The sequence below is a fragment of the Lissotriton helveticus genome, chromosome 2_1 (genome assembly GCF_964261635.1).
Source record: "Lissotriton helveticus chromosome 2_1, aLisHel1.1, whole genome shotgun sequence".
NCBI classification, from domain to species: Eukaryota; Metazoa; Chordata; class Amphibia; order Caudata; family Salamandridae; genus Lissotriton; species Lissotriton helveticus.
In genome coordinates this window covers 294,961,648-294,989,529 of record NC_136059.1, presented here as the reverse complement: position 1 = coordinate 294,989,529, position 27,882 = coordinate 294,961,648, and the positions used below count along the sequence as shown (strand labels likewise).

The following is a 27,882-nucleotide window of genomic DNA, read 5'->3' as shown; positions in this document are numbered from 1 at the left end:
ATTCTTAAACAAGCCAACGTTAAAGCCTCTGGGGTCAATAGGAGGGACCTCCTGACTCCCAAATTGAAAATAGAGGCACCTGATGAGGTACGAATGATAACGGAATTCAACACCAAATCAGGAGAAATAGTAAACATCTTCCAAAAACATTGGCATATACTGACTGCTGACAAAGTTCTTAAAAAGAATCTGCCAAGGAGACCGTTAATTACACACAAAAGGTGTCCTTCTTTGGCAGATCATCTGGTCCATAGCCATTTCAAAACATCGGTCCAACCCATCAAAATGTCAAATGTAGTTGGCTTTTTTCCTTGTCTCAAGTGTAAGGCGTGCAGATTCAGTGGCAAAATGTTGGAATATCCCAATCGCACAGGCGAGAAAAAACCCAATATAAAAATAAAACAGTTGCTCAATTGTAATTCGGAGTATACTGTATACTGCCTAACCTGTCCTTGCAAGCTGCGATACATCGGCAGCACTATAAAACCAGCAAAACTAAGAATCCTTGAACACATGCGGGCAATTACGAATAAAGATAAATCTTATCCTGTTGCCCGCCACTTTGCCGAATACCATCAAAGCAAGTGGGAAAAACTCAGTTTTTACTGCATGGATCAGGTACCCAAACTAGAACGGGGTGGTGACAGGGAAAAGTCCCTACGCATCCTGGAGTCAAAGCACATCATCAGTTCAAAAACCATGACTCCATGGGGGCTGAATAATAATGAAGAATTGTGGGTTCATCTATAGGTCCTGTGCAATCACCTAGAGTCAGTAATAATAGGACTAATAGCCCTTACAATTTAAAAAAAACATGCCCTGAAAATATATATATTCTGTTTTCAGATCTGCTAGCCCTTACCAGAGTAAAATGCACTGTTTACAAGAATCGCCCATTCAGGGCTGAATAACGAACATCTTGCACATTGAGAAAAAAAGAGAAAAATAATTCCTCTGTGCAAGCAATCCAATAATGGATAAATGAATTTTTGCTGTGTGTAACAAATATGTTTAATATATGCATAAAAAATGGTTACGCTATATGTTTTTAATGAGCACTATGCACTTTCACGGCACTCGCCACTTTTTAGCCTGCGACTATAATGTAATTTACATACTACAAGATGGCCGCCGAATTTTTGCATAACATATGTCCTTCTTTCATGTTTATGAAATGTATAATTGGCAAAAGGTTTTAAATGGCGACATTAACCATGCACTTACGTTACACTGACGAAGCCTGCTAAGGCGAAACGCGTCTGTAAGGGGTGAGGGGGGTTTGGTGTTAATAAATTTATAAATCGGATACCAGCGTGCCAGCCAGTCTTTTTTCTGGTACCTACATTAAGACACAGAAACGTGCAACTATATATATATATATATATATATATATATATATATATATATATATATATATATATTTATATTTCTTAATGAAGCTATGATATCTTAAAAGACATTTCTCTTACTAACTTGTGAGTTAAAATTCGAGGCGAAAGCCTAACAACTGTCTGCAGACATATATGGCCAATCTTGAGCTTTCTGTGCTCCGGCAGCTCGCTTTAAGGCCGCGCACATTGTGCAAATGTGGGCAGAGTAGATTCATGCCACTTATGGTTTGGGACAGATCGGTGAGGGCCTAGAAGACAGCAGGTGGCATTAACATGGAGCTCATCAGTGGACCTGCTTGAAATCACACATCGATTTAGCAATTGTACTGTATGTATTGTATTTCTGCATAACATACCAGCGCTTCAGGGCTTCTAGTTTTACAATGGATATTTACTGATTTACGAATCATTTAGGCCAGTAAACACTGTGGATTTCAGTAAAATAACAATAAGTAAATTAGTGTTATTTACTCTTAACTTTTTCTTAAGTGGAACTTGTGGTCGACCCCCTGGGTGTGTTAGAGGAGTAGTCAAGGATTTCCCATAAAAAGGTGGCAAACACCTGTTTCGGTGATACTTTTTGGGCTATTCGCCAACATTTGTAAAAGCACCTCCACACTCACCTGGACACAGTGATAGAAGGAGAGGGGCCAATCAACACAGTTTTCACAAATCGGGGGAAGGAGGGAGGAAGAAGCATTTAATTGGTTCTAAAAGATACAGGCGAGTGCAAATTTAGTTTGGGCATCTAAAAGTGTAGACGTCTGCATGGGAAGGGTACATTTTTAAGTACTCTATAGTTGACATTACACTCCAGCATGGTTCATGGAGTGCTCAAAATCATACTGGTTTTGGAAAAGATGTGGCTGAAGGGGTGTGTTGTCTCACTTTCTTTCTGACTAGCCAACAATAATGCAGTTGTATCCTTCAACACTGGTCAAAATAGATGTCATACTTGGAAGCACTACCCGAAGGAATCAGTGTATATTCTTTTGGACCGCCGCTACTGAAACGGTTACATTTGGAAATCCCTATGGCCAATCTAGAAAGATATAAATAGCTATTGTTGTCCAAGTCCGGTACACCCTTAATCAGACTTAAGTAAAAGGGTATTGCTGGACATGGGAGAGGATGCCTAGTTAACTTTCACACCCTATTTCTGGCAACCTGACTACCAATTGTGTAGTATGTCCTCAGAATTTAGGCCCATGAACAGAACTCTTCGGGAGGACTCCGTCCTGATGGGATGTTTATGGGAATAATGTGGCACTATGAGATAAAAACTCAGTGCTAGGGTCTAGGTGGGAGTCTTTGTAGCGAGTTGGTTGGGGTTTTGGGATGGGTGACCTCATTTATATATATATATATATATATATATGTATATATATATATGTTTTCATCTTAATCGTTTGTACATATATAACCACCAAATTAAGACTGTAGCTTTTTCACTAAAGAGGGTAAAAGGCCTGAGCATTATTCTTTCTTGTATTATTGTAAATTCTCTTTTCTGATAAAAAAAAACAATGAAAAAAAAATGAAAATAATTTTTAACTTTATCTTTCGCACCCAAGCACCATTACAATATCTACGTAAGGTAATGTTGAAGAATGTGTTCAGTTTCAAAGCAATTACAGTCCGTTGTCAGTTCAAATGCGTTTGAGGGGCAACACCTAACAATGTCATCGCCTAATACTACCAAGGGTCACATATTGACGTTCTATATCCCACCCATGATCTTTTTTTTAGGAATATTTTTTACGGTACACTCGTTTGGAATTAAAAGAGTTGCTAATGTGTAGGGTTCCGGTGACGCAAACAGACTAAAAGTACAATGTAACTGGGAAAGAAACCAAAACACAACAAGCTTGGGACAGACTGACACTGTAGCTGCTCTTTGTACAAAAATGTAATCTGTGATAGAAAAAAAAATCCGTATTATTTCCTGTATAGCCTTACTTGTTATGTAATATTATACTCTCTCTGCGTACATTTTTAAAAAAAATCATATATAAAACCGTCCAAAATACAGCACGTTTAAAAAAGTAACACGTGCAATAATCGCCATGAGATAATGAGTCATCCAATCAGCACTAATCCTCCGCGCTCCTGAAGCTAAACTGAAATGACTCCTGGCGCAGCGTGAAAACAATGGCGGCCCTGGTGTTATTTACAGCGCGCGCGCATTCTAAAACGGGATTGCGTCACGGTCTGCCTGCTGGCAGGGCCAACAACACCGGGAAAACAACGGAGCCCGGATGTCACAGATAAAGACCCCCGTGAAACCTACCGCTAATTACACTTGCAAACGCTCTTTGTGCCGACTATTTTTGCGGGTTTATATGGCGCGAATTCGACCCGGGGGTACACTACACGCGATCACATTCTTGTTTGTTGTTGGAGATTACGCGCTTTGCCCAGAATCATAAGATGATGAGCCCACCACGCCAAGGCTCGAACCTGGTTCCCCTGCTCCAAAGTTGTTAGCGGTGGCCGTACTGCGTTACCCCTATCACTCTAGTTCGTGTGGGTGGTGACCCAGGCAGGCCCATTGGTACCCAGTTGTGAATGTTTTAAAGGGGTCATATAATAAATGTTATAACAGCTCTCAGAACCCGAGCATAGCTGCCAAGGTTTCAGATTGCTATGTGTGACATTTGTATAATTTCAGTGAAATTATGAGTGACATTTCAACGACTATGAGTGACACTTCTCGCAAGCAAAAGGAAGCCATGAAGACGAGGGAAACATACATACATATATCAGATATTGCACTCATTTGAGGAATGAAAACTCTAAGATCTTAAAACTGCTGTAAAGCACCAGAAATGGAACGGCACTTAGGTGTGAATGTGCGAGGTGTTTTGCTTCTAAGCACCTCCCTTCACCGACCCCACAGGACCTCCAGCCTTCTGTCTCCCTGAGTTTGCCGTACTATGCCTCACAATCCTAAGGGGACACCCGGGTTGTAGGCACAGAAAGCAGGTGCAGCCTCGTACTACAGGTGTAAATGTGTGAGGTGCTCTGCTTCTAAGCACCTAACACCAATGATCCCCGGCACCTCCAACCCTCCTTGAGTTCTGAGGCACTCACTCCGCACTACCATGCCTCCCATGCTCATAAGGGGGAGACCCAGGCTGCAGTCACAGAGAGGGAGTGACAGATGAGCTGCCTAAATTTAAAATTAAGAGTCAACACAGCTGACTTGTGAACGCCGCTGCAGACAGGCACGGACATTGATTGGGCAACAAGTTAGTAGCACTAATAAACTGAGGTACACAGGTCACTCACAGCAGGCAGCATTATTTTTTATAACAACGACCCCTAGACTCAGTGACAGCAAAAATGATTACAACATATTCTCTGCACACATCACACCACAGCAGGGCTCTCACAGAAAGCTAGACAAAGCTGTGCTGATGACCCTGCTGAAAGTAATATGTTATTGTGGGACGACTGGACGAGTCCGTCACCACTGACCAGAAGCACTGCAAATCACGCCAACCTTTACACTGGTGCACTACCTCCATTTCATTAAAACATGCTCACACTGCTCCCTTAGTTTAGTTTCAACTGAACTGCAACTGACGGAATTGGATATGCACATTTGACTGTTGTGGTCCATGGATTTCAGTTCAGGTTTGTGAATTCAGTATTTGCCTGAACTGGTGCGGGCCAATTAAAACCATTTAGGAAATGCTGTGTGACTTCAACTTATGTCACAAAATGAGGGATCGCTCCACAACGTGGCTCCTAAAAAATTGTATGTAACTAAGACTGCAGCCAGAAAGATTAGGATCAGAATGTACACAGGTACAGGTACAGTGACGGGTGACGGGCACCGGGTAAATGCAGAGCTGAATTTCTGTGCGTTCTTGGTGATGGTTTGAGCGTGGGGTAACGTGAGGACACAGCAGCAAGGACTTAGAAAGAGTCCACTGAAGATCCCCAGGCGTGGCAGAAGAGCTCGAGGGGGGCCTCACCGTTTTACCTGATTGTGCATATTGTGTGCTGTTTTTAAACAATGATTGCCAGCACACAGGGCCGGAGGTAAGTGAGTTCTCGAACTCTGAGGCCCTGTGTCTTCTCAAGGCACAAGAAAAACTGTGTGGTGCAAACCGTGGTGCGTAGGAGAGAGTGAGAGCAAAAAATGTAAGGGCAGGGAGGCAGCGTGACATCGGACACAGCAGCACTAGTGCCAGCTCAGGCCGTGATGATTCCAACTCCCCCCATTCCCTCCCCCACTGTAATCATTTCCTTTCAAAATGCCGCCAGCCTTAGTGCTGGCTGACTGTCCCTGTTGTGAGTTCTGATGAGCCTGGACGCGCGTTAATGCACGAACCTTACTGTGGAGTTATTGTGACAGATCACTCCTACTCAGGCTGTGACTGACATTAACTCAAACAAATTGTAAAACGGCATATTACGAAAAATGAACACTTCAGACCCGGCGCATAATATTCCATTTCACCAGCCGAAAGGATATTGAGAAAAAATGATTAATCCTATTCCTAGAACTGGAACCCTTCCCTTGGGGCCAGGATGGTCATTCTCTTATACCTTTTCACTGTATATGGTTTTAAGATTAACTTGGCTCGTACGGTAAATAATTAATACACAGCTTTGATTTTTTCATCACTACTTACCCAGGGCAAACTTCAGAAGAGAGTGAAAAATAAATATCAGCATATAGCAAGGAGATAGGGGGCATGCGGGGTAGGAGACACTGAGTCCCACGTCGTTCACTCCACTGCACTCTTCGTCTTTCGGGCTCGGCAAAATCCCATTCACAGCATGCGGCGCCGGCAGCCATCAGAAGGCCACAGCATGGGGGCCCCTGCAAGCAGACAGCAGCTCCGAGATAGCCGAGCACCACCCACAAACCAGTGAGGCCCCACGGCGCGATGGCCTTTCTCTCAAACTTCCCACTGCACTCTGGCAGTAGGACGTGACGTCCCAGACACATCTATATCCGGCCACTTGAATAAAAAAAACGGACTGGGCCCAGCCCGGGAGTCATGGTGTCTGACGGCCGCACAGCGCCGGGCGGGGAATCATCTCATAAATAAGATACATTTTGTTGTAGCACTAAATGACTATGAGCCTGCCAGCGGCACCCTAGCATAGCTCTCCTTCGGCCAGGCAGTGGATCGGAAAATAACAATTCGCCGGCGGCCAGCGTTATACGTATTTAGCCAACAAAGCACAGGAGGTCTGACTGGTGCAAGCAGCGGCATTGCTGTCAGGCAGAGGCCGAAGCGGTGATTGACAGCTCTGAGCTGCAGTAATCCACTCACCTAGAGGGCAGCCCGCCCCCCTGCAGACTGTGTTGAGGAGTGAGACTAGTAGGTAGTAGTCGCGGCCGGCGCCGCACCAATTGCGCATTCTAGTTTCCAGGACAGAGTCGGACAGCAGCCTGGCAGCTCCTGGCAGAGACTGATACATTGTAGCAGCGCGCTGCTCTCAGCCACTACAGAGCTGAGAGCTGTAGTCGGATTAACTTTCTAAGCACTCGGGCTGAGCAGAACCTCTCTCAGAACAGCAGAGAGAGGCTGAGAGCCCGGGCACAGGAGTGGCCTGGCACAGGTGGAAAATGCGTGACCATGCATTTCAGTGCGGTGATGCGGATCACCGCACTGAAATGCGTGAGTGTCACACCTGTTGCGTGACGCTTGACAGGACTGCCCGAGGCGAAATTATCACATAATGGGCCATTCTAGATGGCCTATTGTTGGTGATTATAAGCAGGACTGTGTGCAAAGCTAACTGTGAATCTTCTCTGCTGTGGATGACCCTTCCAATCGGATGGGTACTGGGAGATACAGAGCACTTGCACTGTGATTTGGTTTCAAGGGGAGAGTACCGGCACGTCCCAGAAGGAGTGCAACGCTTTTCATCGGGGGGTGCTGGGCTGCTGGCACTCTCAGTAGGAGGAATATACTCTGCAGTAGTGAGTACTTGCACTTTTACATTTGCACTTCAAGCAGAGTGCAAACAAAAGAGAGTGTGCAACTTGCGGCAACAGTGATGTACGCACATGGCACCAAGAATATTTGTGCTTAATTTTACACCGGAAGACTTCAGCCCATCAAGGGTGCTGTCCAAATTCCACACACTACGACAGAATTTAGAAAGATCTGAAAGAACAAATATTCATTTAAAAATGTAATGTCATTTATCTTCTTTAATATTAGAGGAGCATAGCCCCCTTTTGGTAAATATGTATCACAGCTTTTTTAAATGACGTGGAGAACAAGAAGATTTTTCGTCCTAGGTTTCTGTTTATTCAAAGACAAAGATGTTTCTAAACACATTCAATTTGTCTAGAAACGTGCAAGCACAGTCTCTCTCTCCACTTGCTGCCTAAATTATTTTAGAACATTTGCAATTTGGCATTAGACAGTCTCAATTTAGAGAAGCAATTGTGTGCTTTTACAAAGTGTGTCTGAAATTCTTATATTGCAGTCATATAATTTCTATTTGCAATCAAAGGAGAAGTACTATTCACACTGCTATAATAAAATGGTAAACTACGAAAACAGAAAAACTAAATGGTGAGGCTGAGACTGCACAGACATAGTAAATTGTATGTGAACCCATTTACATAAAGTTGCATTATAATTCTAATCATCCAGAAAGTAGCTACATCATTTCACTAATCTCATAACAGCAGGAAGTGACATCATAAGACTGACTGTGCTACAGAATAGCGACATGAAGAATATCGACATACATGAATATCAAGAGCAGAACATCGAAGGGAAGTACATATAGCAAAGTACAGATTTACTCTTCCTAACTTCACATCTACGTACCTTGAATATAAAAGTACCACATGGGAACAGATGTATTGAGTTAGGTATAGCAAATCTAGACTTACCTGTCAATAATATTTTATTTTATATTTTGTCCTTGATATTTAGTATCATCAATATTCTGACTTCGATATTTAGTGTGTACACCCATAAGACCTTTAACTCTGAGAACAGGCCGTTGCATCTTTAAAGACCCCTTTTAATTGAAAATATGAGCATGGTAATACACAAAGATTGTTAAAAGGCACCGACACTAAGTACTAAAATCACCAACATCGACAGGCATAATCACTTTTAAAAGAGAAAGTCAGATTTGCTTAATCGCAAAGGTTGAAAGCGTTAGTATATATGGGTGTAATAAGAGCTACTTCTTTTGCTGCCTTTAATGACAAATATTCAGTGAAGCATCAATACCAAAAAGGTCTATATTTAAAAGCAATATGTTGTTAAATCAGCATTTGTATAGTGCCTTCCACCATCAGTAAGAAACCGTATTTTAACAGTTACAAATGATAAAACACGGAATGCATAAAATACAATGGTTTTTGATTTTTCATTACAGAATGAAATCACAACATTTTAACAGAATGGAAGCCCTAAAAGCAGGAAAAAACTATAAAATGCACTAAAATGTGATGAACTGAGGCACAGTAAAATAGAATTACTGGATTTGCCCAAGATCACGCAATGTAATTTTTAATTTTATTTATTTTGTGAGATTTATATAGCCAGCAACTACCCTGGGGTGTCTCGGCTCTGTGGAGTTAAAGGAGAGCAGCAGAAATTAGATGACTACTGGTTGAAGAGCCAGATTTTTACTTGTTTCCTAAATGTCAAGAGGGTGGGACTGGTTTTGATGTGAAGGGGGAGGGTATTCCACAGTTTAACTGTGAATCGCCTATCTCCCCAGGATGTTTTCTTTGTACGAGGGATAGTCAAAAGGTGGGCTAAGGAGGAGCGCAAGGGTCTGTTGGGGGTGTAGGGGCAAAGTGCTTTTTGAGGAACTCTGGTCCAATGTTGCTGATTGCTTTATATGCGATGCAGAGTGCCTTACATTTAGTTTGACTTTTGATAGGCAGCCAGCGAAGCTGACGTACCACGCGAGAGATCGACTTGAACTTGGGGGCTCCGGACAGAAACCTGGCAGCTGAGATCTGAACTAGTTGCAATTTGTTGAGGACTTTCTCCTGGGCGTTTAGGAGGAGTCCATTGCAATAGTCAACTTTTGACCTCACCAATGTGAACATGAGAGTCTTACCGGCGCTGGGAGGAGATATGGTAGAAGTTTCCTTATCATTTTAAGGGTGTAGAAAGATGAAGAGACGACCGCGTTTGTGTTGTGGATGAACGACAGCTTGTCGTTGAACATTACGCCCAGATTCCTGACCTTTGTGACAGGTCCAGGAGGAGATCCCAACTCGGTTGGCCACCAAGTGAGGGACCAACCGGGGGCCAGGCTGCCAAAGATCATTACTTCCATTTTATCAAAGTTCAGCTTTAGGCAATTGCTTGTCATCCAGGAGCTGATGGCTAGCATTCTCTCCTGGAAACTGGCCGCAACTGCTCCTCCATCGTTGTGTACTGCTGGCACCAATTGGGTGTCGTCAGCGAATGAAGTTAATTTCATCTCGTGTGCTTTGATGACCCTGGCCAAGTCCGACACATAGATGTTAAATAAAGTCAGATTTAGGGAGGATCCTTGAGCACACCACAGGGAAGGGTGAATACTGGGGAGAAGTAGTCGCCGAGTTTAACTGATTGGGTGCGGTTGGAGAGGAAGGTGGTTAGAAGGGCTCTGGCCCTATGATTAATGCCGCTGGAGGAGACACGGTCGAACAGGATGGCTTGATTGATTGTGTCAAAGGCCGCTGACAGATCCAGTAGTACCAGTACCAGTACGTGGAGTAGTGTGGCTCACTGGTTAGAGGCGGCCTGGGACCAGGGTTCAATTCCCGACGCGGCAGGGTCGTGGACTTGGGTCTGCGGACTCGATAATTCTCGCTTCGGTGCTTACTCTAATCAGGGGTTCCACTCGGTAACTCTGGGCGTTAGCTTGCCTAATCTCCACAACGGCCCCATCAATTCCGGGGATGCCTGGCTCCACCTTGGGGACTCCCAGCAGGGACCATCCCACAGGGAAAGCCAGGACGGGTTCCCCAGAGTTATACAGCGCCAGGAAACCTACGGACGGGTAGCAGCTCAAATACATTTACATTTACACTGCAGTGCCGCCTTGGTCCAGGATCATCCTGATTTCATCAGATGCCTTAATAAGGGCTGTCTCTGTACCGTGGCCCTTGCCAAAACCAAATTGGGTTTCATCCAAAAGGTTATTATGGTCAATGAACTGTGATAATAGAATGTTCATGATTTTTTCAAAAATTTTAGACGGGAATGGGAGACATGCAATAGGTCTGTAGTTTTTGGACTCTGAGGGGTCGAGATTGGATTTTTTTAGCAGGGGTTTGATAATGGCCTTTTCCAAACTGAAGGGTAGGAGCATGTGTGGAACATTGAGTTGCAGATGTTGGTAAGGATGGGGCCTATCGAGTCAGGGATGAGTTTTAGAATGGAAAGGGGGGCAAGGGTCAAGGGGGATCCTGATTTAATAGTGGAGATTAGCTCTGTTATCTGCTCAGGAGAAACATCGTAGTCGAGTCGTCGGTGCAAATAGGGTGGTCGGAATTCACCTGGGTTGAGAAGTTGGAGTAGATTTGATTGACCTTATCTTCGAAGAAGTTGGCAAGGGAGTTGCAGAGTGATTGAGAGGCATCTATGGGCGAGCTAGTCGGCGGGCTGGATAGTTTAGTTACCACCTGGAACAACTGTTTGGTGGAGTTTCGGGCCGATTCTATTTGTGTGAGGTAGAATTTGCTTTTCTCTGCGATGATAAGATGTTTATAGTTGGCTATCGCGTCCTTATATAGCGTTCTGTCATTGTTGTTATAGTATTTGCGCCAATGCCTTTCTAAATTTCTGCAGCGTTGTTTCTCAAGTCTGAGTGTCTCTGAGAACCAGGGGGCAGAGGGAGCACTTTGATTAGTGGAGACATTCTCAAGTGGTACTAGGGTGCTGAAGGAATTATGAAGTCAGTCTGAGTAATTGTTGGAGGCAAGATCGGGTTCTGATGTGGAGGCGTGTTGAGTGGAGGAGAGCTTTATTTTTAGAAGATGGGTGTCAATGTTTCTCCATGCTCGATACTGTTTGGAAGAGCGGGTACTGGCGTGCGGGAGGTTGGTTTTCCTGTTCTAAATCATAAATAATACTGCTAAGTGGTTGGTCCAGGTCAAGGGAATAACGGTGGATAGGGAGATGTGGCCGTTGTTGGTAAAAAGACCATTGAGTGTGTGACCCGCCAGATGAGTGGGTTTTGTCACTAGCTGTCGTAGGCCCGCTGACCGTAGGTCTGTTGTAAGAGAGGAGGAGTCCTTGTCATCAAGAGATTCTAGGTAAAAATTGAAATCTCCCAGGATAGTATAGTCTGGAGCTCCTGCTATTGGCTCTATCAAGCTATCTAAAGCTGTAAGAAAATCAGCTCGGGAGCCAGGTGGGTGGTAGAGGAGGGTTCCTTTGAACAATTGGATACTGGGGGAGCCTGTGAAAAGAACCTGCCTTTGCTTGCCCCACCTGGGACCATCTTAACACTAGGCCACAGCTTCAAACTGCTGCTATCAATTTCTAATTCTTGGAGGCGCACTTCAGGAGGAGGCGGCCCGCATATGGTTACATGAACAAGTACATCTCATAAAAAAGGAAATGCATTTTATATTACCTTGCTTAATTTGTCCTTGCACTGCACCGCTTGTGCTTGTGCTGGCTGTCTGAGGACTCTTCGCTTTCTCCGGAGTGCCTGGTTTGGGAGGCCTAAAACATAAAACCAGCCTTTAATGAAACCAACAAAGGCACAAAATCAAGTGTGCGGTATAAACTAGATCAACTTGATTAACACTAACCTGTTTGCTACTGAAAATATACTGTCAGTGGTGAAACTAAGATCATTGTTAGGTTGAGCCTACGAGAAAGCGTAAACTGTACAGTTGCAAAAGACCTCTTGTACGATTACCAAGAATGTACAGTGGGCTCAAAGTCCACCCATTGCTCATAATTTGTTGGCTTTACTACCACTTTAATTTGCTTGCTTCTTATTCGATGGCTTGCCTTATCCATCTTGTGCGAGTCCCTCCCCTGGGCCAAAGCCTCTTTAACTGTGTCCTTTCACTGCTCACTTATAGGTAACTACTTTTCTCTTTTTACTTAAGCACTCCATGAGAGGGCATGTGTTTTCCAGCTGCCTCCTTTGTGTGCTTCTCTGTCTTCCACGATCCAGGTTTCTCTCTGTCTCGTCCATGTGCTTCCTTCCCCCGCTCCATGTGTTCTCTCTGGCTCTTCTCCCCCCTACGCTCCTAGGCCAAGTTGGGATGCACACTCCGGCAGATGTGCTGAGGTTGGACTCTCTCTCATAACGCTTAGAGACCAGTAGGTGATTATGCGCTCTAGAAATCCCAATTAACAATAACAACATTGATCTCACACCCATGTGTGTCTCCCGTCGAGTCCATGTTGTTCTCTCTCACCCTCCCTGCTCTGCCATCCTGAAGTACTTCTTTTCCCTACCCCACTCACTACCCAACTGTCTCCTCTGTTGTCCCATAACCACCCAGCAGTATTTTGTTTTTTAATTTTCCCTTTTTTTCTCTGTAGCGCATTTATAAATGTGCTGCTTACTCCCACTCATAAGCAGCCTCCCTTGTTTCTCCTACACTCAACTCTCCCCCACTCCTCAGTTGCCTATCTACCCCCACGCTGCTGCAATAGAATATTTTAATTTTTCTTTCCTTTTTTTTTTTGAATGGCCTAGTCGGTGCCATTAGTTGTCAGGTCTTTGTTGCTCCCTCCCACGCTGTTTTTTGTCCCCACCTGCTCGTTCATTGCTCCCCTTAGCAGTTATGTACATTTTGCTTTTTTACTTTGATGTGTTTTTGGAGGGCCCGGAAACTGTACATTTGCTTCTGGGTGCTCCGCTGCCTGAAAAACGCTTTCACACACTTCAAGTTTCATTTTTGTTTCTTTTATTTACTGATCAACGGTGGTATCTGGCATCTTAAATCGGTAAATAAAAAAAGACAAAAAATGTCATCTGCGTCATTCCGTAGGGCTCACTTGCATGGTGATGCATGCATGCAGCTACAGAATTAAGCAAGTAATAACAGAGACCGCATCTTCATGTAGAAGGCCCTGACATAGCCATAGGTCTGCAACGCGCAGCCTACTGGCTTTGCCCACGCTTGCCATTTCATAATTGTTTCATTCTTCTGCCAGAAGCGAAGGACACCAATGTATACAAAACAGACAGTGTAGAAAAAGATGCTTTGTTACATGAAAAAGGTAGGTGTGTACATTATACAAACACGAGCGACAGACAAAACACTTAGCCTGGTCATACACAAAATATTAATTGTAAAGAATATAGCAGAGAGTGGTGGCACCTGCTCCCTAAAGCCGCTGGCGAGTAGGCAAGAGCTGCTATCAAGGCGCAATGAAAAAGACATGGGAATATAGTGCAGATCTGGGTAGGACGTCCACGTCTAGAAAAGGTTGTATATGAATCGCAAAAGGGCGCAGGACTTTGTTTGCACATTAAAATAGTTGAAGTTAATATTGGAGCAGATTGGAAACAGAATGTGATGAAACAGAGGTAGGAGGTTCCTACTGAAGTGTGGGGTCTCCGTTTATATCGGGTGCTATCTTTGCTGACAGCCAATGTAGAGAAGTAGATCACGGCCTGTATTTGTGACCTTGTCATGCAAGGACGAGTGATGAGCATTCCAATTAATAGACTGGTACAATATTCCAATTTACTCAATTCTATTTTTATGTCCACTGATTCTGCTTGACACTACAGCACCGCTTTTTTCTCTCTCTCAACTACGGGGAGGTGTCTGACGCCTACGCTACAGTATATTGCTTAAGGTTAGGATTATTACTGTATTGAAATATAGTGCCATTTAATAAGGAGACACATTAATTAACTATGTTGCCAAGCAAACCAAAAATAGCAGTGTTTTCTGACTGCATTTTGGGGCACTTGGTCCCATTACTACCATTAAATCCCAAACAGCTTACATTTTATATTTCCATGTTGTCCTGATCTCTTTGTCTTTATATGTTGTGCACCGCACAACTTATTCGTAGATTAAGCAATCATGGTATTATGGTGGTCTCTTCTCCGTAGTATCCTGGCACATGCGGATCAGCATGACCTGCAAATCCCCAGCATGCTAGATCTCTCTTCGCCCAATAACACTGTGGATGATACACTGCTGTTATCACCCTGTCTCAGTAAACCTTAAGATGGCTTCACTTCTCTTGGGCACGGAGTAAAGAGCAAATTAACATGAGCCTTTTTTGTCTACCTCTGTTCAAGAAAAACGAAGAGTTCCCAGGGCGTATCAGCTGTAACGTTTTTTCAAAATCTATGAGACATCACTTAAAAGGATGGTGAGGAAGAAGAGGCCCAATCTTCATTCTCATGAAGACGGCACGCGGCGATTCATATTCGAGCTGTGGCAGTGCAAGCAGAGGTTACTGGGCTCCAACTGTAATAATGGGAGTCATCTACAGTGTTGTTTTCAGGCCATAGTAATATTGCCCCTCATAATAGATTGGTTGTATGATATAACGCATTCCTTTGCAACCAATGCCTTTACCATGCACGCTTTACAACGTGAAAGCCATTACCACGCACAACCTTTACCACTTATTGTTTAACAACGAATATGCCTTTAGCAAGCATGCCTTTACAAAGATCTTTTGTAGTAAAAGCATGAATGTTAAAGGTATATGCGTGGCAAAAGGTCTTCCATGACCCCTGACCTGAGCCCTAAAACAGGTCCCTGGTGAACTCCCCAGGCCAATTTAAAAATACCCCTCCCCTGAGCCCTAAAAGCAGACCCCAATGCGACCCCCCGGCTCCAAGCCAATTTAAATAATACCCCCCCACAGCCCTAAAAGCAGATCTCCCCTGGCCCACAGCCCTTCTAAAAATACCCCTCCCCGAGCACTAAAAGTAGACCCCTGAGCGACCCTCGACGGCCCTCAGCCCTTCTAAAAAATACCCTTTGCCTGAGCCCTAAAAGCGGACCTCAGCACGACACCCCCACCCTTTTTAAAAATACCCACCCCCAGCCCAAAACCCTAAAACTGTAGCCCCCAGGCCAAATCCCCCTTACCTCTCCATGATGACCAGGCAGCTCCTCTGGGGCGCAGTGCACGTCATAAAGAGGAAGCAGGAGGGTCTCTGTTTCCTCTAATGACGCTTCACCCTTTGCCACATATATAGCCTTACCACCAGTACCACACATATACCTTTACCATATATATCTTAACAACGTAAATCGATGTAATGGTATGCGTGGTATAGTCATATGCGCTGTAAAAAAATGCATGTTTAAGGCTATGCGTAGTAACGGTGCCTGCATTGCAGTGCATGTGTGGTAAAGGCTATGTATGTTAACAAAAACACACAGGGGATGCTAAGGGTCTGAAAAAAGCTACAAATATCTGTACACTCAGATGTAATGTAGAGGGCTGGTCAGTGTGAGGAGAGAAACAGGCAAGTGTGAGAAAGGTACCCATCAGCCCACCCATTGGCGGAATCTCATCATCTGTTTTTTTTTGGCGGAATCTCATCATCTGGGTTTTTTTTGTGTATGTATGTTACCAGCCATGTTGTAATGGCGGTTTTCCTACTGGATTATCACCCTTTTTCAGTTGAGTCCCAGATAGTAAAATATAGCAGTCCACTTGGGGACTCCTTTGGTTTTGCGAATGGCTCACCACCCCAACTTGCAGTTGGTAACTTTGCAATGTCCTACAACATGATTTTGATTGGAAACCACTAATACATCTAGTAAAGGATGGCTATTTGGAAGCAAAGCCTACAACCTGCCCCTTCCAAATAGTAATTACTCGTGGAGTCGTAACCCATTTTTAGAAGTCAATAGAAACAAAGATCCAACGGCGGAGTCCAAGTGCCGCACAAGCCTCAGTATAGTAACCCCAGGTGTGATCCAATATTAATAGATTGGGTGGTGTGCACAAACTGCTCCTGCAACCGCTGTTGAGGGCTGCAACCCGTCTGCTCTGGAACCAAAACTAGTGAAGCAATGGAGCAGTGCACTACCAAGGTATACTGGTATTCAATAATGAAGCACGATCAGTTACTTCGTTGGTGCCATCTTTATTTAAATAGATCCAAATCAACAGAAAACAGACATCAGCCAACGCGTTTCGTTCAAGAAAATGAACTTCGTCAGGGCAATGAGAGTAAGTCGAAAGCCTTCACAAGTGGTGAAAAGTAAGGTCCAATCAACCTCAATATGTGGTCGTCGATGCAATAGTAGCTTAGGCCTCCATGATAAGAGTCCAAACAGCGAGAAGCCTTATACGGGCGGTCTGAGCGTAACAACACTCATGTTATTAAATTACTGACTCCTACAATGATGCAAACACTTACACTCTCTGTTTGAGACGGTAAAACATTTTGTATATATGGCCCTTAGGCACTTGCTAAACTGCACAGGTGTACAGCTATCTCCTTGGTTAGTGAGGGAATCCAAATTGGACTTGATCCGGAAAACAGCCTTGTGTAGTCAAAGGCACTAGGTTAGGTTATAGTCATGCAGCTTCACTGAAAATGGCACTGTTTCTCTATAAAGGGTGCCAAGCTGCCAGAGGAAACAGTACGCTCTGTTCTCCTCACATTCCCACAAAACAGAGCCAAATAAAAACAAAGAACAAAGGTAAATGATGTATTCATCCTAAAGAAGGGAGGAGAGTGCGTTGTAAGAAATCAGCCAAGCTGTCAGTCATACCCATCAGAAAGACCACATTACCAAAGGTAAGTAACTTGTTCTTATAATGAATACTCGCTCACAAGATTCCTTACATGGATCACTCTCAAAGAACTCTTGAAGGAGTAGGGTGGAGGATATCCACAATGGAGTGCTAAATACATACGCCAGGAAGACGCCTGTTAAACAAAACAAAAACGAATGGAGAATCACTCCCCAATCGAGATTATGCTCGGTCATCCACATCAAGACATAAAATGCTTCGAAAAGAATGGTAGTGCAACAAGAAGCAGCCCGTCAAATCACTTGCATTGGAACTCCTCCCATAAAGGCTAAGTTAGCCACCAAATACCTCTCTGAATGGGCACTAAATCCACCCACTGGTGACTGCTTTACCCACCTCACTTCCTTCAAAGCCTTTCAGAAGTTTATCATGAACTCTGAAACATCTTTTTTGTGTATACATTTTCTGACTGCTGTTCTGGGATCAAACCTGTGCCACCCTCTCCTTTTTGGAAGAATGAATGATGTAAAAAGAAGGCAATAACAGTGCTTGGGCAATGTGGAGAACTGTAACCAACAACTGAGGAAAGAAGACTTGAACCAAAGAACACTCGTTCTCGAAAACCCAGCAAAGGAGCAGAAGCTAAAAGGTCTTACATCTCACTCGCCTGATGAAGGTTCTATATATCAGGAAGACCACCTTCAAATGAAGAATTTCTGGGGGGCAGAAATATGTAGCCTCAAAAGTAGAAATGTATCAAAAATACATTCACTAAATTGCGATCCCAGAGCAAGACCTGATAAAACTAGGAAGTAGTTTGTTCTACAATCCCTTTAAAAATCTTCACATAACAGACATTTTAAATAAAGAACTCCGATCTGCAGAATAGATGCATCACTACAATACTTGGACAGTTCTCTGCAAAGAACACTGACATTGAAAGTATTTAAACAATCTCTGCTTAAAAAGGTTTTACAGATTTGCTATGGCACCGGCAACAGTCTACCTATTTGAATGGACCATGCTGGTTAACAGCTGCCTAGATGCCACAAATTCTTTCACTGCTTCAGCAGGTAGTTCATTATTTGCCAAAGCTAGTCTCTCAAGCTCCACATATGTAGGTGTTATATTTAAGGTATAATATAGGTATATATGTCGAATATTGGGGTGAAACATCCAACCAAAGCTCTTTGTCAATAAGATGGTTCCAACGGGAAACAGCAGGACTGTCTTTATAAGCGTCAGTCAATATTTAAGAGTCACTGGCGTACACTTGGAATTTCAGACCATATGAAGCAATTATACCTGACAGTGTGTGCCCGTAGGCGTAGTGGAAAAAGTACCCCGCCCTGGGTGAATCTTATCTGAAGGTAGCGTTCTTCGATAGAAATGGACTGAGCTTAACACATTGTTTCTTGCTTGGAAGAAAAGATGGTAACCAGAGATGGTACTTTTCCTAGAATACTAAAGTGTTTGTCCAGGCAAGTGCATAGTAGCTGGAGGTCAATTATGTCAAAAGCTGCAAAGAAATCTAACAATATCCGTGCCGCTGAACAGTTTTTCTCTAATTTGAAGATTGCGGTTTCTGTGCAACGGTCACTCGAACCCAGAACAGCAGTGGCAAAGTAAATGCCTGGATCCTGGAAAGTTTTTCAATTGGAAAGTTGCTATGCATTCAATGAAAGGCAGCAAATAGATGGCTCTGAAGTTAGATTGCACTGGCTCTAGGCTATTTCAGCAGACGGATTGTAATTGAGTCCTCAGGGTAAAGCCCTCGCTGTTTTGAAACACTGATAATTTGAGTGATATTGGCGGCCAAGTTACATATATGCAATTACTTCAAATGGTGGGTTAAGGTGGCATATCTCAAGTCGGTGTGGGGAAGTTTACTTGCCCATGATGTGAAGTCATTACGTGAATTGCGTTCATACTGTGAAAAGGTGGCTAAGTGTGGTATTTGGTGTCCGGTGATTAGTTTCACCTACTTAGGTCTCCTTAAGGTGTAAACGGAGGAGCTCTTTATGATATACTTCCTAATGTGAAATGATTTTGGATAAAACAGTTGCTGAGTTGCTCACATAGGTCTTGGATTGTCATAATAAGAGCTGAAGTTCATTAAGGAATCTTATTTTTTTGTGTATCAGAAAAGGTTCATAGGTGGAGATCTTTCCAATAGCAATATGTTCTTTGCAGTGCACTTTCGTTACAGGCATATTTTCTCTTTTGTTATCCATTAGAATTTAAATTTTCATCCCCTGTAAGAGAGGAAGAAACACATTTCGGGCTACTTTAACGACACTCATTTCTAGAAATTTGATGTTGCACGTAGTCTCTTGAGGAGACCAGAGACCACTGAGTGGGATGTCTTCAATGTTAACACCCCAACTCACAAGAGAAACACTCACACAACCATTAGTGACAGCCAAAGCAGTCTGAAGGCTTTCCTATTATATGTGTGAAGGAAGACACCCATCATTGCAGGCTGTGAATGAGCAATTGGTGACACTAGATAAGGTCGCTCAATCATCGGAAACCTGCTGTCACTGCTGGAGTAAACATCTGGGAAGTGGATCCAGTTGGGTCCCTATGATGAGGCACTAGTACTGCTGGCAACAAGACAACAGCCAGCTTGAGATGTCATTTGATCACTGAAGTGGTGAAACATTACCCATAAAAGCACATAGGGCGGTACCTAGGCACAACATGGAACCGAGGCTAGGGTTGTGCAAGGCTAAAAAGTGCACAAAGGGAAAGGCTCACTTAAAGGTTCTGAGGAACATCAGGGCATGTAAGCTCATTATTTCACTGTCATTTGAGGCTTAGCATGCAGTAGACAGAAACGTGCAAAAAGGGCTAGGCCATGTTAGCAAATGCATAAGGTGCCTAAGCCAAAGAGTAAGGACAACTTTGAAGAAAGGTGCTTCAGAAAAGATTTAAGCCCACAAAGCCATCATAGGAGAGGCCCATTTCAAGATCCAATTAAATGCTCTGTGTCATCAAGGCAAGCATGAGCAACTGATGTCTACAAAAAATCACATAATGACAAACATTATGTGAACTGGGAAGTGTTAAAAAGAAACGAAAATGTTCCACAACATAAAACGTAGTAAAGATAAAAAGTGTCACAAACTAAGTTTATAGCCACACTAGGCAAGAGCCAAGCAAAGTGATAAACACGAAGAAAGGTCTCTGCATGGATAATGTGGTCTCCCAGCGCAATATCCCAAACTTGCACTTACATATGTGAATCCACGACTTGGGAAAAGAGATGATTTTTATTGCAGGATGGAGAAATGGCATGAAAAACTGTGCATGAATGATCCCACCACCTCTATTGGAAGGTCTTCATCTACGGTTCACCAATTTGAGACAGGATACCCATTCGCCATTCCAATAGGGTCCGAAGAAAATGCTCCAATATGGTGAGAAACTGTATGAAGTTACCTCAAAAGCCAACTTCAGGTCGATCTGGGAAGCAATTAGTCAATCTTAAGAATTCAAAGCAGTGTTGGTGCAGGGTTAGTATTTGGGTTCTCTGCAAAAGAAGAATACTGCTACCGATACCCAGCCATTGGTAATACGAGGGGACAAAACCTCACAATAAAATACTGGTTGTAAAAAGTGTTCGAAATTTGCGACTAGTATTGAATTTCCCAAACTGACCTATGAGCCAATAGGTCAGTTTGCAAAATTTTAAATCTGAGTGAGTTGAAATGCAATGCACCACTTTAATATTCATAAGGTAGGTCGCAAACTTTGAATCATTCAGATTGGTGGCAATCTCACCGATGACAGCCTGCAAGGGTCTGAGGTCTGGAACTGTTTTTTGATAAAGATTTTTTTTTAAACAGCCCGATCTCCTTAAAGGAAATAGGGCTGCATTAAAAAATTCCCGTGAAAGTTTGCCCCTGAAATCTTTTCCATAATTCACAAGAGGTCAAAATTAAGCTTTTCCCTTCTGCGAATAGATTACCAACACAACTTGGCTGTTGATAACTTTTCATTGGTTTCGACTGGAATTTTGGTGGTACACCAATGATACATCTGGACCCCATTTGGTATTTGGAAGGAATGCCCAGACCACATCCCTTCCAAATACCAAATCAGTATCAAGTCGCAATTCTATTTAAGAAGCCGGTAAAAAGTCACAGTTAAAACAAAATACACTTTGTGCTTGCATCAAAATAATTTTACACATGTAAAATTGTTTAAGCTTTCAACATTTTCTGTACCTGAAAGCAAAAGATTAATATTTCTGACCGTCACTAAACATACAGTATAAACATTGATCCATCCTCAGAGAATTTAAAAGCACTACATCTACAGGCCATTATATAATTCCGTACAAAATACATCAAAGGCAACAATAATGACTAAAGTAACAATTGTTGTTTGAGGAAGGGAATGTACATGAATTGATTTTGTCTACTAAAAACGTATGCATATAAAGTGGTACCTGGCCGGAGCTTTCTTCATGTGGTCCCCGATGAAGGTTGCATTGGTCATACTCATCAGAGTATTTGCCAAGGAGATGAGAGAGAGCAGATGCTGAGTGGTGACTGCACGCGACACTCCGTATGTGCCTTTTCCTAGCCCTTCGGTGATGGCCATCTTCCGTTCCATTTCCAGAGTGCCAAGAGCCTTTTTCATAATGGCATGGCTAAACCCAGGAAGCATCAGTGACATGTGGCCTCCTCTGGAGAGCAGCCCAAAGGACACGGGGCAGTGCGGCTTGAGCATCCCCAAACGCTCAAGGCAAACCTCATCAAGCGTCTCGTTGAGACCCCAAGCATGAAGACAAGACATGAAAAGTTTTGCAGTGTCCATTGTCAGATTGTATTCCAGTAAAGTTAATGGTTTAGATTTGCTTGAGCGGTATTCCGGGTCACTTTCTTCCCTCTTCTGTCTCATGGTCTCTTCATCCTCGTCCTCATCATCAAGAAGATGTTCCTTAATGTTCTCCTTGATGGTTTCCTTGACCTGCTGGAAGAGAACGGCTGCTCGTTTGCCGGCAAGAAAAGAACTGCTTTTGTCAACAGCACCTGAGGCTTTCTGCAGACTCTCTGGGGACGTCAGCGTAGTGTTGGGCCTGGAGGCTTCTTCCGTCAATAGCTGAATAATCAAGGCTTCCACGTCAAAGAAGAGAAGGTGGATATCAGGGTCTGTTAAATTAGTCTTTATTGCTTGAACCATAAGAGAATTATGAGAATACTTCGGCAGATTCCCCTGCAAAAGAGAAAGTCAAAATGTATAGATTGGGTGCGTGACATTTTATTTGCTAAATTTTTTACATAAATCAATGACACTTTTTTATTTTTAAATAGAAGAATACATCTCCAATGTATTTCAAAAGAAGCACCGTAAACACACATGGCATTACTCATGTGAAATGTCCATATGCTTGGATTACTGGAAAATACATTTATGTTATTGAAGGTCGAAAAAAGCAATCTATTTAGAATGCAGGTTTTACAAATCAAAATGTTATTTACCCGTGTATCTAATATAGTTACTCGTCACCAGCAGTTTAGTGTTCTGCATTTCCCAAATGAAAGCTTTAATCCTTCACATTGTAAATATAAAGCAGTCTACAAGGTCTTTGCAATATGAAATCAAAAGTAATAAAGGACTTGCCTATAAATTCCCTCATTAGTTCTAAAGTCCATCTGGGTGAACTCATTATCATAGGAATGCATAAAAAATAGACAAAAAATGCTTATTTTCGATATAGGGAGGACCTGGCCTGGCAGTTTGGACAGGACTGTTCTCATTGGGCGCAGGGTCAAGACTGATTTGCATTTGGCTTGGTCCAATTATGACACAAACTGGAATGGCATGGTGAGCAAAAAAACGGATGAATTTAGGCCCAGATCTCTGTACTGGGGGTGAATATTTGACAATGTTAAACATTCTGTCCATCATCTTTTTGTGTTGTAATAATAATACACAACATGCCAAGTTATAATGTAGTAAGTCAAAATGGGGTTGTCTAGGCATTTTAGGTCCCTGCAGAAATAGACACAATTAAAATTTTTTAAATGCATCAGAGATTATATATATATATATATATATATATCTATATCAACACCCTTTCCAGCACTTCCTTGCGGCAAACGTGGAAATCAATGGACCACCAGGCAGATTGCAATGACAGGTCAGTTTATTATTCCTTTGTCTCACTCCTCACATTGACGCGTTTCGGGCATCAAGTGCCCTTGATCACAATGTTAAGACAGCCGTACGCCATTGTTTTTTATATACATACATTTTTTTCATTTGCTACACCACGTGATAGTAGATAGTGAAGAAATACTTGTATCATGAGGCTTTTCTCTTGTGTATATTCAAATGCGAGGGATGCAATCATTGCCTGATATGTATGTGTATATGTGTACACACATGTGAAACATATAGGATGACATATTTTGTGCAGATAGCGCAAATGTGCAAATACTGCCATATCCATGTGCATAAAGCAAGATATTTGGCTCTTGAAAAAGCAGCATGATTGAATCTTTAGGGTTCTTACATGTACAAGTCACACATCAAGTAACTTATTTCCGCGATGTCAATCTATGTGCAAATTATCGCGTTAATGCTATAAATGTGCAAAATACGCAAAAAATGTGCAAAATTTCGCAATATGTCCATATTGTAAAATAAATTCATCCACAGATATTTTATGTGCAAAATACGCATGTGCAAAATATGCAATCACTAGTGCAAATTCCCGCCTAAATGCGAAATAATGTGCAAATAATGCAAAAAATATAGTGCAATCTTACTGCTTAATGTAAGGATATTCTCGGATGAATTGAATTGAATTATGCAATATGTCCATTTAATAGCATGTAGTGAATTCATTCAAGGTTGTTTGTTGTGCAAAACCTGCATAATATAACTTGTGCACAATATGCAATCACAAGTACAATTTACCGCCTAAAGGCGAGTTAATGTGCAAATTATGCAAAGATCTGTGCAAAGTTACTGCCTAATGCAGAGATATTCTCGGATGAATTAATTCAAAATGATACGTACTATCACTGTGCATCAAGCAAAACATCATTATAATTTCTACATCCTCTTAGTTCAAATTCATAAAACCAATGAAATTCAAATATGGAATCCATGCATACAATAGCCTTCCCCAATGATGCCATTTCTTATATGATGACCATATAGTGTATTATCCTTGAAAATAAAGTGTCTAGTGCAACACATATTTGTGCAAAAAAGTGTCCCAGTCAAAAAACAATTAAAATTGTAGTTAAAAATTGAGGTTAATTGGACGAGTATTGTGATGTTAATCATTCCCGTCCCAGCGGTTTATACTTAACAAATCTTGGAAGACTTATGTCCCACAAGTCTGTGGGACTAAATATCTTCTAGAATGAACAATATCTCCTAGATGTATCCATTTAAGCGCTATTATTTACAATTAAACTAAATTCCAATCTATAGAAAAGTGTGCATATCTTCTGTATTAGTAAGACCATTCGGAAACTTGCTATCTAAGTCAAAAATGTATTTGGTTTCTAATTGTCTTAATAATCTTTCTCTGTTACCACCTCTCCGTGGTACAGGAACGGAATCGATAACGAAATAGGACAGGCAGTTGATGTCTTTATTATGTACTTCTTTGAAGTGTCGTGCGACCGGATATGCCGGAGCGCAATTGATGATGGCACGGAGATGTTGCAATATTCTCACGTGAACCTGGAGCTTGGTACTTCCCACATACCTAAGCCCACAGGTGCACGCGAGAACATAGACCGCAAAGTCAGTGCGGCAATTGAAATTGTCATTGATGTTGAGCTCATTTTTTCGGAATGGAGTACAATATTTAATTGTATTAACTCCAAACTTACAAGCGTGACAAGTCGAGCACTTGTAAAAACCTTTTCTTGATTTTAGCCATGATTCCGTGTGCTTTAACTCAGGACTATTTCTAGAGAGTTGCCCTCCCATCGACTGAGGTTTCCCGAATGTGATGGTATGTTTGTCTGGTAGTCTGGTACTGAGGACATTATCTGTCAAGATGATAGGCCAATTCTTATTGAATGGCATGGTGAGCAAAAAACGGATGAATTTAGGCCCAGATCTCTGTACTGGGGGTGAATATTTGACAATGTTAAACATTCCGTCCATCACCTTTTTGTGTTGTAATAATAATACACAACATGCTAAGTTATAATGTAGTAAGTCACAATGGGGTTGTCTAGGCATTTTAGGTCCCTGCAGAAATAGAGACAATTAAAAAATGTAAAATGCATCAGAGATTATATATATATAAATACGTGCAGGTACTCATTAAATTGAGCTAGGGTAGTGGCAGTGGGCGGGGCTAAGGCGGGGCGAAACATGGTGATAAACATTTCTATCAATTATTCATTTTGCCATTACATTTCCGTTGATAGTAGTTTTAAGCTTCCCATATTTGCAGATTAACATCTGGATATGCTAATCGAGGGTAGTGTGAAGATCTGCTGGGAATAGGCCCTAAATCATAATAGAAGTAGCGTTTAAATGTATGCAATCCATCAACAGCACTATTCAGGCTAAAATTCAGTGTGCCTCAGAACAAGAGAGACTTTAGAATAGTAGCATTAATAATGGGTTCTACACCAGTTGCAGGACATATCAAAACATGTGAGTAATCTTTCAATATAACACAACGTGTTAACTCTACACAAAATGAAGGCCAAACACAATATGTTAATCTTTCCATGTATTTAAATATTTGCAGCTTCTTAATATCATACTGTTCTTACTTGGTTGCATTCGGCACAATACCTATTTATTGTAGAGTGCACTCACACACTCACACAGAAACAAGCAGACATGCACACACAAAAGCATTCCACGCATTTCTTTGAAACTACCTCCCGAAAGTGTCCCGATTCTCTTCCTGTCTGTGCTCCATACGCACGCACACAGATACTTTCAAAAAAAGGTTCAGTTGAGGTTATTCCCGAGTTACTTCACAGCAGAGGCACATTTTAGGTGTGGGGGGGGCTAAGAAAAAATTTCGGGGGGGGGGCTGAAACTTTAAGCAATATGCAGAGTGGAGCTGCAGGGGTCTTAGAAGGGGTGAAACAACAACAAAGCCTCTTTAACATGCAAATGGTCTTTAAAAGACCTGTGAAGTGCTTGGGTGCGGCTGTGTGTGTGTCAGGTAGCTGTCTGTCTCATCCCGGGGTGCCACACACGACGGGGGGGAGGGGGCGCTACTGAAGCCCTTTGAGTCCTGGGTGTTGCGTGCCTGCTTCACAGCAAGGACATTGTGAATGTGATTGATAAAGAAGGGCCTGAATGGGCCTGCTCTATCAAACACAGCAGAACGGTGACATTTTCAACACCCGGGCATCCCTTATATATGAGCCGCTGCTGAATGGTTCAGCAGCGGTGACTCAGCTAAGAGCTAGGGAGGCGATTTGGCTCTTAGAATGCCGTACAGATCTGCTCCGCTACGATACCCTCGAGTTCAGGAACACTAGCATCAGTGACCTTACCTTCATGAGTACCTGTACTCTCCTTGTCAGAGGAGAAGTGCCGGTACTCAGATCGGTAAAAATAAGAGTACCGGCCCATTTAAAGCAATATATATTTCCGCAAGACAGGAGAAGATGCGCGGCTACAGGAACTATGCCGACGCCGCGATCAGCGTAGCAGTTGTGAGAAAATTAACCTGCATGACAACTGGGGGCCCACTGGAGGGCAAAACATTGCTTTTTAATAAAGGACACAAGGAACTCACTTTGGGTAAAGAAACTTCTCCAATCGGTACTCGGTATCCCAGCATGCATTGTACTAAACAGAGCACTAAGCACAACCCACTGCGGGTCCTTGCATGCATTTAAAAGACTGATTGTAGTAATCTGGGTGAAACCTCGAGCTGCCCATGATGAAGAAGCCTTTTTGTTCTTTACGTCTAGACACAAACAGGCACTAGTCCGAGTGTATAGTATCCAGAATGAATAAGCTCTATTTTGCTAACAGGGGAGCAATAATTCACCGTTTATGACTTCAGGCTAATAGATGCAGCGTGAGAATGCGCTTATAGCCAATTGTCATTCAAGAAACTTCACTATAATTATTCATATTGAGTGCTTTTTACAGCAATCCACCATGTGTATGATATTTAATACCGAAGGGTACAAGTTTCAGACAAATTGATAATGAAATTATTTCATGCCAGAATCATGTTTTGTTAAAAGTTAATACCGTATTGAATTTACAGATAATGCGATTAAGAAACATGAGGTTGTGTATGTCATTGTTTATACAATTGAATGTATCACTCTAAGATGGCGGCCAAAGTTGACGTCATGAGGAGGAGGGCAGATTGAGTACCTCATCTATTTTGTTTGTTTATTTATGCACGTACGAAAATAGCTGTAACTTCCGTGTGATCAAGACACTTTTTGTGTCGAAACGCGTAGCGGCTTCAAAGAAATAAACTTCTTGTGTTAAACAGACGTATTCCGAGAGTGCATCTTAACTTGGATTTGTTTTTGGGATATTAAATTAACCGGCTTGGGGTTCCTGCCGGTGGATGCAACACCCGACCAAAGGATTGGTCCTGGAAGGACCCGAATTTGGTGGAAACATATGTGGAGTGGTGTGGCTCACTGGTTAGAGGCGGCAGACCCGGAAGCAGAGAACGGCCCAGGGTTCAATTCCCGTCGCGGCAGGGTCGTGGACCAGGGTCAGCGGACTCGACAATTTTCGCCTCTGTGCCTACTCTAACCAGGGATCACACTCGGGAACTCTGGGCATTAAGCTTGCCTCATCTCTACAACGGCCCCCCACAGACGCCG

General features: G+C 42.6%; 1 protein-coding gene across 3 annotated transcripts in view; it reads right to left on the bottom strand.

Moving 5' to 3' along the window:
• The window catches only part of WDR7 (WD repeat domain 7), a 1,349,682-nt gene that overhangs the window by 890,523 nt on the left and 431,277 nt on the right, over positions 1-27,882 (bottom strand). For all 3 annotated transcript variants that reach the window (XM_078674853.1, XM_078674855.1, XM_078674854.1), the window contains exons 15-16: positions 21,519-22,288; positions 11,979-12,070 (exon numbers count right to left, since the gene is read on the bottom strand). In XM_078674853.1, the coding sequence (XP_078530979.1) occupies positions 11,979-12,070; positions 21,519-22,288 (862 nt within the window). The remainder of the gene's footprint in view (positions 1-11,978; positions 12,071-21,518; positions 22,289-27,882) is intronic.